The sequence below is a fragment of the Macaca mulatta genome, chromosome 6 (assembly GCF_049350105.2).
Source record: "Macaca mulatta isolate MMU2019108-1 chromosome 6, T2T-MMU8v2.0, whole genome shotgun sequence".
Taxonomy (NCBI): Eukaryota; Metazoa; Chordata; class Mammalia; order Primates; family Cercopithecidae; genus Macaca; species Macaca mulatta.
Genome location: NC_133411.1, coordinates 148,215,358 through 148,229,749, shown reverse-complemented (window position 1 = coordinate 148,229,749; position 14,392 = coordinate 148,215,358). Strand labels below are relative to the sequence as shown.

At 44.4% G+C, this 14,392-nt stretch overlaps 1 protein-coding gene across 2 annotated transcripts in view; it reads right to left on the bottom strand.

Moving 5' to 3' along the window:
* Positions 1-14,392, bottom strand: part of PAIP2 (poly(A) binding protein interacting protein 2) — a 29,228-nt gene that overhangs the window by 3,343 nt on the left and 11,493 nt on the right. For both annotated transcript variants that reach the window (XM_015140811.3, NM_001257252.1), the window contains 2 exon segments: positions 2,741-2,904; positions 1,919-2,098 (listed from right to left, as the gene is read on the bottom strand). In XM_015140811.3, the coding sequence (XP_014996297.1) occupies positions 1,919-2,098; positions 2,741-2,878 (318 nt within the window). In that variant the 5' untranslated portion in view covers positions 2,879-2,904.

The following is a 14,392-nucleotide window of genomic DNA, read 5'->3' as shown; positions in this document are numbered from 1 at the left end:
AACAAACCAGCTTCTGTACTATGGAATTATACTGGGTCCTGATTAAAGCTATATATTATGCTCAGCCAAGAGTGTTACTCTGCAGGGTAACTGGGATTATTTACGGTGACTAATGTAGCCATAAGTCATCATACCCCACAGACTATTCAGATCATACGGCTGCTCAAATGGGTTACCATCACTTACTGCAACAAAGGCTATACCACAATGTAAACTTCAGTGCTCTCTACACCATTCCTTAGAAGAATGTTTTCCAAATGCCCAACTCAGGCAGGTTGGCTGTATAATAAATCCTCTGTAATCCTTTTAAAAAATTAACATGCTCAGACAACTGAGCATGTTGGGATGCAAGTAAAGAACTGGTTTTTGTATTTAATGCTTCATAGGTAATTACAGTGTACAGATTAGTTCAGTGGACCCAGCCAGTTCTCACTAGTGCTGATGTTTAGTTGTAACAATTTTCCCCTCTTCCCCAATTTTTCTTTTTTTTTTTTTTTTTTGAGAAGTCTCACTCTGTCTCCCAGGCTGGAGTGCAACAACGCCATCCTGGCTCACTGCAACCTCCACTCCCCGGATTCATGCGATTCTCCTGCCTTAGCCTCCCGAGTAGCTGGGATTACAGGCATGTGCCACCAGGCCCAGCTAATTTTTGTATTTTTAGTAGAGATGGGGTTTCACCATGTTGGTCAGGCTGGTCTCGAACTCTTGACCTTGTGATCCACGTGCCTCAGCCTCCCAAAGTGTTGGGATTACAGGCATGAGCCACTGAGCCCAGCCAAAATAAGATTAAAGAGCAAAACTTCTCCATCAAGCTACTTTTGTATAGGCAAGTAACGTGATAATATTGTGTGTGTTTTTAAATTATTAATTCTTTAGGACATTTAAGTACCCTAGGGCAACATCAGGACTAAAAGCAGGGGCTAGAAGTCCATTTAAGACTAGCTCCACAGTGTTGCCAGAAGTGATTCCATGTCATGAGACTCTGCTTCCATCGTAAAAAGCAGCACAATTTCTTTTTCCTTTTTTTTTTTTTTTGTGAGACAGAGTCTTACTCTGTCACCCAGGCTGGAGTGTAGTGGCACGATCTCGGATCACTGCAACCTCTGCCTTCCAGGTTGAAGCAATTCTCCTGCCTCAGCCTCCCAAGTCGCTGGAACTACAGGTGCCTGCCACCATGTCCAGCTAATTTTTGTATTTTTTTTTTCTTTTTGAGTCAAGAGTCACTCTGTTGCCCAGGCTGGAGTGCAATGGTGCAATCTCCACTCACTGCAACCTCCGCCTCCCAGGTTCAAGTAATTCTCCTGCCTCAGCCTCCTGAGTAGCTGAAATTACAGGCATGCACCACCAACCCAGCTAATTTTTGTATTTTTAGTAGAGATGGGGTTTCACTATGTTGGCCAGGCTGGTCTTGAACTCCCAACCTCAGGTGATCCACCCACCTCGGCCTCCCAAAGTGCTGGGATTAAAGGCATGAGCCACCATGCCCAGCCAATTTTTATATTATTTATTTATTTTTTTTAATGGAGTTTCGCTCTTGTTGCCCAGGCTGGAGTGCAATGGTACGACCTCGGCTCACCGCAACTTCCATCTGCCAGGTTCAAGAGATTCTCCTGCCTCAGCCTCTTGAGTAGCTGGGATCACAGGCATGTGCTACCATGCCCGGCTAATTTTGCATTTTTAGTAGAGATGGGGTTTCTCCATGTTGGTCAGGCTGGTCTCAAACTCCTGACCTCAAGTCAACCACTTGCCTCGGCCTCCCAAAGTGCTGGGATTACAGGCGTGAGTCACCACGCCCAGCCAGAAGCAGCACAATTTCTGAAGGGGAAGAAGATGCAGAATTCTTAAATAGATGGGAACTGGCTTTTCCACTTATGCAAAAGTTGCACTAGGTCTTAAAAGATGAAAAATAAGTTTTTACCACAAGATCTTCCAGAGAAGAGCCATCACTGATAACAAGGTCATTAAACTGGTCTTGGATTTGGTCCATAGTTTGTGGGAGATCTCGAGCTGGAATAAACCATTCATGCTCTTCTTCCTCTTCCAGCATTTCTTGGAAACAGCGTTCAATAAATTCTTCTTCCCATAACTCCTCTTCTATCTAGATTTATAATAAAGATAATTTGTAGCACACTTGGTAGATATCACTAGGAATGGCTTAAAATATCTTGAACTAAACCATTTAAAGGCACAAGGTCACACTTTCTTTTCTGCTTCTGTGCTAAGGAAAAAAATGCTTACCATAATGACCTGCGAAGATCTGTTTAGGGTTTTTCTGTTTTTACTTTTATTAGTAGAACATTCTTTTTTCCATTGAGAGTGGCAGGGAAGAAGTAAAAAGAGATGCCTGTCTCTTTTTTCTGTGCCTGTCTACTCCTGACTCCTAAATTCTCTTGACTTTCACAGCAATCTGACTGGTGTATCTGACTGGCGTAAGGCAGTGGTTTCCAAATCTGATTGCTCACTGGAACCATCTGGGAGCTTTGAAAAAGTTTTCCAGGCTCCACCCTCATCCTCCTGATTCAGAATCTCTAGGGTGGGACCCTGAAACAAGCTCCCCAGGTTATTTCCATAAGCAGTTAAGCCTGGTAGTAATCAGCAGCCAAATAAGTAGGAGTGGTGGCACATCAGTCTACATACTTCATACATAAAGGACAAGATAAACACATTTCACGGACAAGTACAATCATATTGAGGGCCGGAATGGACTATGAAAAAGAACATGTTTGTACAAAAAACTAACTTGTCTGTTGAATTCTTCTTCATTTTCCATCCACATGTACTCTGCAAATGGATTGTCATCTTCATGAGAATGACCGTTAATAATCACATCTTCATTGATGATGCTTGGGCTAGTACTGCTGCGACTTGGATCTTTCATGGCTGATGTTGGTTGTCGTTTTTAACCTTAAAAGAACAACACCACAGTTAATTTACTTACTTATTCAGGGTTTTTTCTTTTTGAGACAAGGTTTCACTCCATCCAGGCTGGAGTGCAGTGGTGTGATCATGGCTCACCACAGCCTTGATCTCTTGCCTCAGCCTCCCAAGTAACTGGGACTACAGGTGTGCACCACCACACCACCCAGCTGAATTTTTTTTATTTTTTGTAGAAACAAGGTCTGTGTTACCCAGGCTGGTCTCGAATTTCTGGGCTCAAGTGATCCTCCCCACCTCAACCTCTCAAAGTGCTGGGATTATATGCATGCGCCACCGGGCCCAGCTGATTCTTTCAGTTCTTAATGAGCATCTGTTTATTAGCAGGCATCATGAATAGGTGTTAGAGGCAGATGATACACGGTAAGTTGCACAATTGGAAAGCTTCATATTTTTTTTCCAAATGATTTAATGTTTTAATAGGAGAGGATAGCTAAAACATCTAATGTTTTCCTTTTTGTTGTTGTTTTTTTTTTTTGAGATGGAGTTTCACTCTGTCACCAAGGCTGGAATGCACTGGCATGATCTTGGTTCATTGCCACCTCAACTGCCCAGGTTTAAGCAATTCTCCCACCTCAGCCTCCCAAGTAGCTGGGATTACAGGCACGTGCTACCATGCCCAGCTAATTTTTTGTATCTTTAGTAGAGACAGAGTTTCACCATGTTGGCCAGGCTGGTCTTGAACTCCTGACCTCAGATGATCTGCCTGCCTTGGCCTCCCAAAGTGCTGGGATTACAGGTGTGCACCACCGTGCCTGGCCACAGCTAATGTTTTCTGATAACAGTAAATGAAGTACATCAGTTGCTTACATGGGACTCTCCAAACCATCCAATTTATATTTTATATTACATATCACTTGCTTTATAAAGCAAGCATGGTCGGCCGGGCACAGTGGCTCATGTCTATAATTCCGACACTTTGGGAGGCCTGGGCAGGTGAATCATTTAAGGTCAGGAGTTTGAGACCAGCCTAACATGGTGAAACCCTGTCTCTACTAAAAATATAAAACAGCACTTTGGGAGGCCGAGGCGGGTGGATCACCTGAGGTCGGGAGTTCAAGACCAGCTTGACCAACACGGGGAATCCCCGTCTCTACTAAAACTACAAAATTAGCTGGGGTGGTGGTGCATGCCTGTAATCCCAGCTACTCGGGAGGCTGAGGCAGGAGAATCGCTTGAACCTGGGAGGCAGACGTTGTGGTGAGCCGAGATCAAGCCATTGCACTCCAGCCTGGGCAAAAAGAGTGAAACTCCATCTCAAAAAAAAAAAAAAAAAAAAAACTAAAAATGAAAAAATTAGCTGGGCATGGTGGCACATGCCTATAGTCCCAGCTACTCAGGAGGCTGAGGTGGGAGAATCACTTGAACCCAGGAGGTGGAGGTTGCAGTGAGCCGAGATCGCACCACTGCACTCCAGCCCAGGCAACAGAGTGAAACTCCACCTCAAACAACCACCACCACCACCGCCGCCGCCGCCAAACACAGTCTGGAAGACTGAGGCATCAAGTCATCAAGTGATTAAATGATGAAGAGCAAATTCAATTTTTAAAAACTGACTTCAAAAAGTCCAGGGATTGAAAGTGAAAACAGATTTTTTTTTTGAGACAGAGTCTTGCTCTGTCGCCCAGGCTGGAGTGCAGTGGTGTGATCTTGGCTCACTGCAAGCTCTGCCTCCCAGGTTCACGCCATTCTCCTGCCTCAGCCTCCCGAGTAGCTGGGACTACAGGCGTCTGCCACCAGGCCCGGCTAATTTTTTGTACTGTTTTAGTAGAGACGGGTTTTCACTGTGTTAGCCAGGATGGTCTCGATCTCCTGACCTCGTGATCTGCCCGCCTTGGCCTCCCAAAGTGCTGGGATTACACACGTGAGCCACCATGCCTGGCCTAAAACTAACAGATTTTTAATAACCTCTCAGGTTCTTCAGGTATAGTTCTGATCTCTCCTTCATAGCCCATTCTGTGTCTGCTTTTTCTCTAGGTCCATGTCAAGTTCTGCCATGTCTGGATTTCCTCACTGTACAGTGAGTTTCAGGCATCTAGTATCTTTTTTTTTTTTGAGACAGGGTCTCATTGTGTCACCTAGACTGGAGTGCAGCAACCTCCGCCTCCCAGGCTCAAGCAATTCTCCTGCCTCAGCCTCCAGAGTAGCTGGGATTAGAGGCGTGTGCCATTATCACCCAGCTAACTTTTGTATTTTTGTAGAGACTGGGTTTCATCATGTTGGCCAGGCTAGTCTTGAACTCAAGACCTCAAATGATCCACCTGTCTCGGCCTCCCAAAGTGCTGGGATTACATGCATGAGCCATCGCGCCCAGCCCAGTCCAGTATCTTTTCATCTGAGTATAAGTTGTATCAAATATAAGCCTGATGTCTTATACTACTCAATAGCTGATAACATGATCTAACCTAATTGATACATTGCAGGCTAAATATTTGAAGCACAAGGTTTCACATTCTAAAATATTCCAATTCATTAAGTTTGAAATCGCTAAAAATAGGTTTACATAAAACAATTCACCTGTACATAAACTCAAGCAGTATTGTGACTTGTGCCAAAGAAAGGTCTAATGAGGTCTGCTTAGTTCAAATTTATCATAATCAAGTAAAATACTAAATCTAAAATCTCCTACTGGAAATATATGTATTTTTTTTTCCCTCTGGGATACATTTCAGGGAAAAGACTAGTCCTATGTGTGTTGCCTGGCCCTTTAAATTTTATGGATTTACCCTTAAGAGGACATAAGCGTAATAAAAATCCAGAGCTGTTCATGTAATATGACAAATACTAGATACGAATGACAATAGGATCACAGTGGTGAAAATTTTAATTGTTGAGAGGTCATCAACTAAAAATTTCTGGGAACTTCTGTCCTAGCTATAATATGTATGTCTACAAAAGAAACGCAGGCCGGGCTCTGTGGCTTACTCCAGTAATTCCAGCATTTTGGGAGGCCAAAGCAGCCGGATTGCTTGAGCCCAAGAGTTCGAAACCAGCCTGGGCAACATAGTGAACCCCATCTATGTACTACAAATACAAAAAATTAGCTGGATGTGGTGGTGCATGCCTATAATCCCAACTATCTGGGAGGCTGAGGCAAGAGAATCACTGGAACCTGGAAGGCAGAGGTTGCAGAGAGGCGAGATCACACCACGGCATTTCAGCCTGGGCAAGAAAGCAAGACCCTGTCTCCAAAAAAGAAAAAAAAAAAAAAAGAAAAAAAGAAAGGCAGACAGAAACAAGCTGGGCACGGCTCCCGCCTGTAATCCCAGCACTTTGGGAGGTTGACAGGGGTGGATCGCTTGAGCCCAGGAGTTTGAGACCAGCCTGGGCAATATGGCAAAGCCAGGTCAGTGGTGCATGCCTGCAGTCCCACTTGGGAGGCCAAGGTAGGAGGATCTCCTGAGCCTGGGAGGTAAAGGTGGCAGTGAGCTGAGATAGTGCCACTGCACTCCAGCCTGGGCGGCAGAGCAAGACCCTGTCTCGAAAAACAACAATGCAACGAAACAAAAGAAAGGCAGAAACAGACTCAGAGTTATGTGCTACGGTGATGGTAGAAAGAAAACATGAGGCTGGGCGCAGTGGCTCACGCCTCTAATCCCAGCACTTTGGGAGGCCAAGGTGGGTGGATCACGAGGTCAGGAGTTCAAGACCAGCCTGACCAACAGGGTGAAACTCTGTCTCTTTTAAAAAAATACAAAAATCAGCTGGACATGGTGGCGCATGCCTGTAATCCCAGCTACTCGGAAGGCTGAGGCAGGAGAATCGCTTGATCCCGGGAGGTGGAGGTTGCAGTGAGCCAAGATTGCGCCATTGCACTCCAGCCTGGGTGACAGAGCGAGACTGTGTCAAAAAGAAAAAAAAGAAAAGAAAATGATAGTATGATTTGTTAGGAAATTGAGGCACTTTAGCAGACAAGACAGAAAAAAGACAATGAATATTATTTTTATCATTAAACTTGGATGAAAAACTGTTTTGATAGCAAGTCTTGACTAAATAATCAGTTCCTCTAAAGAAAAAAAGGCGGCTAGGTGTGGTGGCTCACGCCTGTAATCCCAGCACTTTGGGAGGCCAAGGCGGGCGGATCACGAGGTCAGGAGTTCAAGACCAGCCTGGCCAATATGGTGAAACCCCGTCTACTAATAATTAGCTGGATGTGGTGGCGCATGCCTGTAATCCCAGCTACTGGGGAGGCTGAGGCAGGAGAATCACTTGAACCTGGGAGGTGGAAGTTGCAGTGTGCCAAGATTGTGCCACTGCACTCTCCAGCCTGGGAGACAGAGTAAGACTCTCTTAAAAAAAAAACTTAGCTGGGTGTGGTGGTTTACGCCTGTGGTCCCAGATACTCAAGAGGGTGAGGTGGGAGGATCACATGAGCCTGAGGTTAAGGCTGCAGACAGCCATGATCGCACGCCACTGCATTCCAGCCTGGGCAACAGAGCAAGACCTCATCTCAAAAAAAGAATTTACTATTTTAAAGTGTTTGATTCAGTGGTTTTAAAACCACCACCACTACCTAATTCCAGAACATTTTTGCCACCCCAAAAAGAAACTCCATACCCATCTGTAGTCACTATTTCCCAAGGCCCCCAACAGCAGGCAACCACTAGTCAGTCTACTGTCTGTCTCTATAGATTTGCCTATTCTGAACATTGCATATAAATGGAATCATAAAATATGTGTCCTCTTCTCATGTCTGGCTTCTTTCACTTACTACAATGTTTTCAAGGTTCACCTATGTTGTAGCAGGTATCAGCATTTCATTCCTTTTAATTGCAAATAATATTCCATTATATGGAGATACACATTTTGTTTATTTACTGTGATTAATGAACATCTGCGGTTGTTTCCACTTTCTGGAAATATTACACATAAATATTGCTATTATCGCTATTTATGTACAAGTTTTTATATGAGCATGTTTTCAGTTCTCTTGAACCCAGTGTGTTCAATGCTAGTCAGTCTTTTAGCTATACATTTTCTTTTTTTTTTTTTTTGAGATGGAGTCTCACTCTGTCACCCAGGCTGGAGTGCAGTGGCATGATCTCGGCTCACTGCAACTTCCGCCTCCCTGGTTCAAGTGATTCTCCTGCCTCAGCCTCCTGAGTAGCTGGGATTACAGGCGTGCACCACGCCCTGCTAAGTTATGTATTTTTAGTAGAGGCGGGGTTTCATCATGTTGGTCAGGCTGATCTCGAACTCCTGACCTCGTGATCCGCCCGCCTCTGCCTCCCAAAGTGCTGGGATTACAGGCGTGAACCACCACTCCGGGCCTCAGCTATACATTTTCAACTGTGACAGAAACAATGAGCAAAAAAGGTGGCTGACTCCCTCCCTACCACCAGACACAATCCTCACTCCAAATCCTTTTCCCAAAAGTAAGCACTGCTAATATTGTATACATTTTTCTTAAAAAGTAAACACATATTCAACAATAGTATTGTATTTAAGGGCCTTACAGTCATCATCTATTTAATACTCACAAAAGTCCTGTGGTTGTAGGGATTATGGCCAAATTCATTTCCATGACAAAGAACTAAGTCTTAAGTAACTTGTTCCAGGTTACACAACTACTGAACAGTGGAGTTGAAATTCAAGTCAAGTAGCCTGACTCTAAAACATGCACCAGGGCCCAGCACTTTGGGAGTCTGAGGTGGATCTCCAGACCCAGCTGTTCAAAACCAGCAGGGGCAACATAGCGAGACCCCTATCTCTACAAAACTACTAAAAAGAACTGCCAATGCAACGATAAACTTCCAAAGAAATGCTTAAGAAAAAAAAAAAAAGTTCAATTCTGGTAAAATACCTCTGTGGTATTTTAAACTACCCTGGTGCCATCTCCCACTTGGAGCTTGGTAAGCCTTGAAGACAACAGCCTGTGTTCTTGGTACAAGTTGGAGGTAGCAATATAAATATTATTTTTATTTTTTTTGAGACGGAGTCTTGCTCTGTTGCCCAGGCTGGGGTGTAGTGGCATAATCTCAGCTCACTGCAACCTCTGCCTCCCAGGTTCAAGTGATTCTCCTTCCTCAGCCTCACGAGTAGCTGGGACTACAGGCACGTGCCACTGCGCCCAGCTAATGCTTGTATTTTTAGTACAGACGTGGTTTCACCTTGTTGGCCAGGATGGTCTCGATCTCTTGACCTCGTGATCCGCCAGCCTCAAGCTCCCAGAGTGTTTGGATTACAGGCGTGAGCCACAGCGCCTGGCTGCAATATAATATTAACAAAGAACTCTGGTTGTTTTGACCTGGCTCCCTGAAGGACTGGCTCAAGAGTTTGCTGTGGGGAGTGGGATGGGGCAGTAGCACACATATTTGTCAATAACAGTTAAGGGTAAATATAGTAGCAATAACAGGGCAAACAATCAACACAGTAAAAAGCCTGGGAAGAAAGGCTGGTGAAGGAGATGCTTTGAGAGTAAGAGCTTTGAAAAGCTCCCACATATTCTGGTAGTCCTAGAAAGCCATGGGCATGTCAGTGCTGAGCAGATATTCAGAAAAGACCTGAAAATGCCCTAAGTTTTCACCTCTGGCTGAATTTCAGGCTCTGCCCATGCAGCAAGCGAAGGCAAAGGCAGAGTTGTTGAAGGTGTGCCTCAACACATCCACAGGACCCATATGCCAAGACTAGGGGAGTTGCTTTTTGCTTCAAGGCATTTTAAAAAAATCTGTCAAATTACTAGCTGACCACTAAGCTAATGGAAGAGAGACTTCAATGGCCACACACACAAAAAGAATACAAATTTTACTAAACTCTTTCAGAAAAGGTACTAAAATGACAACTACAATAAGTGGCAACAAACCTGGGGAGAATCTAATTTCCAGAATCGCCACATTATATCATTCAAAATGTCATTTTTTTTTCCTTTTTTTTTTTTTTTGAGACGGAGTCTTGCACTGTCACTCAGGCTGAAGTGCAGTGGCTCGATCTCAGCTCATTGCAACCTCCACCTCCCAGGTTCAAGTGATTCTCCTGCCTCAGCATCCCGAGTCGCTGGGACCAGAGGCGCGTGCCAGCACACCTGGCTAATTTTCTGTATATTTTTAGTAGAGACGGGGTTTCACCATGTTGGCTAGGCTGGTCTCGAACTCCTGACATCAAATACTCCACCCACCTTGGCCTCTCTCTCAAAGTGTTGGGATTACAGGCGTGAGTCACCGTGCCCAGCCCACAATGTCATTTTCAACAAAAAGTATAAAACATGCAAAGAAAAAGTATGACTCATACACAGGCAAAAAATAAATTAATAGAAACTGTCCCCAAGGGAGCCCAGATATTAGATTAGACAAAGACTTTATTTATTTATTTATTATTTTTGAGGACGAGTTTTTTGCTTTTTTTGCTCAGGCTTGGCGTACAATGGCGTGATCTTGGCTCACTGCAACCTCCACCTCCTGGGTTCAAGTGATTCTCCTGCCTCAGCCTCCCGAGTAGCTGGGATTACAGGTGCACGCCACCACGCCTGGCTAATTTTTGTATTTTTAGTAGCGATGGGGTTTTGCCATGTTGGTCAGGCTAGTCTTTTTTTTTTTTTTTTTTCTTTTTTTTTTTTTTTTGAGACGAGTCTGGCTCTGTCGCCCAGGCTGGAGTGCAGTGGCCGGATCTCAACTCACTGCAAGCTCCGCCTCCCGGGTTCACGCCATTCTCCTGCCTCAGCCTCCCGAGTAGCTGGGACTACAGGCGCCCGCCACCTCGCCCGGCTAGTTTTTTGTATTTTTAGTAGAGACGGGGTTTCACTGTGTTAGCCAGGATGGTCTCGATCTCCTGACCTCGTGATCCGCCCGTCTCGGCCTCCCAAAGTGCTGGGATTACAGGCGTGAGTCACTGCGCCCGGCCGGTCAGGCTAGTCTTGAGCTCCTGACCTCGTGATCTGCCTGCCTCGGCCTCCCAAAGTGCTGGTATTACAGGCATGAGCCACCATGACCGGCCGACTTTATTTATTTAATGTATTGTTTTTGAGACAGAGTTTTGCTTTGTCACCCAGGCTGAAGTGCAATGGCATGATCTCAAGTTCATTGCCCCCTGGGTTCAAGTGATTCTCCTGCCTCAACCTGCCAAGTAGCTGGGATCACAGGCATCCACAACCATGTCTGGCTAATTTTTGTAGTTTTTAGTAGAGACGGGGTTTTCACCATGTTGACCAGCCTGGTCTCAAACTCCTGATCTCAGGTGCCTCCCAAAGTGCTGGGATTACAGGTGTGAGCCACCGCACCCAGCCTATTTATTTATTTATTTATTTTTTGAGACAGAGTCTCCCTGTGTTGCCCAGGCTGGAGTGCAGTGGCTTGATTTTGGCTCACTGCAACCTCCGCCTCCCAGGTTCAAGCGATTCTCCTTCCTCAGCCTCCCAAGTAGCTGGGATTACAGGCACCTGCCACCACACCCAGCTAATTTTTGTATTATTTTAGTAGAGACGGGGTTTCACCATGTTGGCCAGGCTGGTCTCGAACTCCTGACCTCAGGTGATCTGCCCGCATCAGCCTCCCAAAGTGCCACTGTGCCTGGCCAAAGACTTCAAATCAAGTATATTAAATACGTTAAAAGAGCTAAAGGAAACCATGTAGAAAAAAATAAAAGGAACCATAGAATGATGTCTCACCAAATAGAGAATATCAATAGAGACAAATAATGGGCTGCGGTGGCTCACGCCTGTAATCCCAGCACTTTGAGAGGCCAAGGCAGGCAGATACCTTACGTCAGGAGTTCGAGACCAGCCTGGACAACATGGTGAAACCCCGTCTCTACTAAAAATTCAAAAAATTTAGCCGGACATGGGGGTGAGTGCCTGTAATCCCAACTACTTGGGAGGCTGAGGCAGGAGAATAGTTTGTACCCAAGAAGTGGACACTGCAGTGAGCAGAGATCGTACCACTGCACTCCAGCCTGGGCAAGGCAACAAGAGTGAAAACTCTGTCTCCAAAATAAATAAATAAATAAATAAGTAAAATTTAAAAAAAAAAAAAAAAAAGACAAATAGAAATTCTAGAGTTTAAAAGTACAACTGGGCCAGTCGTGGTGGCTCATACCTGTAATCCCAGCACTTTGGGACTCTGGGAGGCCGAGGTAGGAGGATCACAAGGTCAGGAGTTCAAGACCAGCCTGGCCAACATAGTGAAACCCCGTTTCTACTAAAAGTCCAAAATTTAGTCAGATGTGGTAGCACGTGCCTGTACTCCCAGCTACTCAGGAGGCTGAGCCAGGAGTATCGCTTGAACCAGGAGGTGGAGGTTGGAAGTCATAGTGAGCTGAGACCATGCCACTGCACTCCAGCCTGGGCAACAGAGCAAGACTCCATCTTAAAAAAAAAAAAAAAGGTACAACTGAAATGAAAAATTTACTAGAGGGGTTCAACAGCAGATATGAGCAGGGAGAAAAAAGAATCAGCGAATTTAAGGAAAGGTCAATTGAGATTTATCCAGTCTGAGAAGCAGAATGAGGAAATGAAGAAAAATGAACAGAACGTTGAGAGACCCAGGAGACATCGACTGTGCCAAAATTTATATAATGGAATTCCCAGAAGAGAATAGGTCAGAAACATTTGAAGAGATAACAGCCTAAAACTCCCCAAATTTGATAAAAAGACACAAATCTATGTATCTAAGAAGCCCAATTAACCCCAAGTAGGATAAATTCAATATGACCCATACCAATACACAATACAATCGAATTGTTGAAAGACAAAGAGGGCATCTTGAAAACATCAAGAGAAGCAACTCATTACATACAAGGGATCTTCAATAAGATTAACAGCTGATTTCTCACCAGAAACCATGGAGGTCAGAAGGTAACATATTCAAAATGCTGAAAGAAAAACAATCGAACCAAGAATTCTTTATCTGGCAAAACTACCCTTTCAAAAATGAAGGAGAAATTAAGTCATTCCCAGATAAGCAAAAATGGACAAAGTTTGTCACTAGTAGACCCGTCCTATAAGAAAAGCTAAAGTGAGTCGTGCAGGCTGAAAGAACTCAATAGACATTAAACTGAATCCACACAAAGTTAAAATGCCAGTAAAAGTAACTTATACAGGTAGACACAAAAGTCTGTAATAACATATTTTGGCTTATTACTCCTCTTTCTTTCTACATTATTTAAAAGACAAGGCTGGGCACAGTGGCTCATGCCTGTAATCCCAGTACTTTGGGAGGCCGAAGTAGGTGAATCACCTGAGGTCAGGAGATCGAGACCAGCCTGGCCAACATGGCGAAACCCCGTCTCTACTAAAAATACAAAAAAATTAGGTGGGTATGGTGGCAGGCACCTGTAATCTCAGCTACTCGGGAGACTGAGGCAGGAGAACTGCTGGAACCCAGGAGGCAAAGGGTACAGTGAGCCGAGACAGTGCCACTGCACTCCATCGCAGGCCAACAACGAGACTCTGTCTCACACACACACACAAAAAGACAAATGCATAATACAAGAATTATAAATCTATGTTAAAGGGCATACAATGTATAAACATGTATTTTGTAGTAACAAATTACAAAATACATGTAATTGTTTTGTAATTACAAATGTAATAATGGTGGGGGACACTAAGCTATAGTCTTTTGGATACACTTGAAACTAAGCTGATATTAACGCAAACTGAATTGTTACAAACTAAGATGTTAATTATAATCTCCAGGGTAACCCTTAAGAAAATAATACACAATAAAAATATGTACAACAGCTGGGGTATATTATCATCCTATTCAGAAAAAGCCAGAAACAAATGGCTTCAATATCCCAAGAGTCAATAAACTCAAACCTATATATGTTGAGGGTCTTCCCTGGCTGAGAGAATGCCTTTTTCCAGAACAAAAATAATTAAAACTTAGAAGAAATGCTGGACACACAAAAGAAGGAACTAATTTGCTTGAATGACCTTTAAGGACCAAAAGCACGTAATGACTTAACAATATAGTAAAAAAACAAACTCTAGTACAAATAAGTCACAGAGGAAAACAAAAACACAAAACTGAGAAGTCGACTATAGTTATCTGTTACTTTTGTTTTTTTTGAGACGGAGTTTCGCTCTTGTTGCCCAGGCTGGAGTGCAATGGTGCGATCTCAGCTCACCACAACCTCCACCTCCCGGGTTCAAGGGATTCTCCTGCCTCAGCCTCCCGAGTCGCTGGGATTACAGGAATGCGCCACAATGCCCGGCTAATTTTGTATTTTTAGTAGAGACGGAGGTTTCTCCACGTTGGTCAGGCCGGTCTCAAAACTCCCAACCTCAGGTGATCCACCCGCTTTGGCCTCTCGAAGTGCTGGATTACAGACAGGCGTGAGCTACCGTGCCGACCTCATGTGTTACTATCTTATCTTTGGCTCATGCCTCATTCTGACCTGCTATACCACTGGCAGGCAGGCTGGGCGTGGTGGCCCACGTCTCTAATCCCAGCACTTCAGGAGGCTGAGGCAGGCAGATCACCTGAGGTCGGGAGTTTGAGACCAGCCTGACCAACATGGAGAA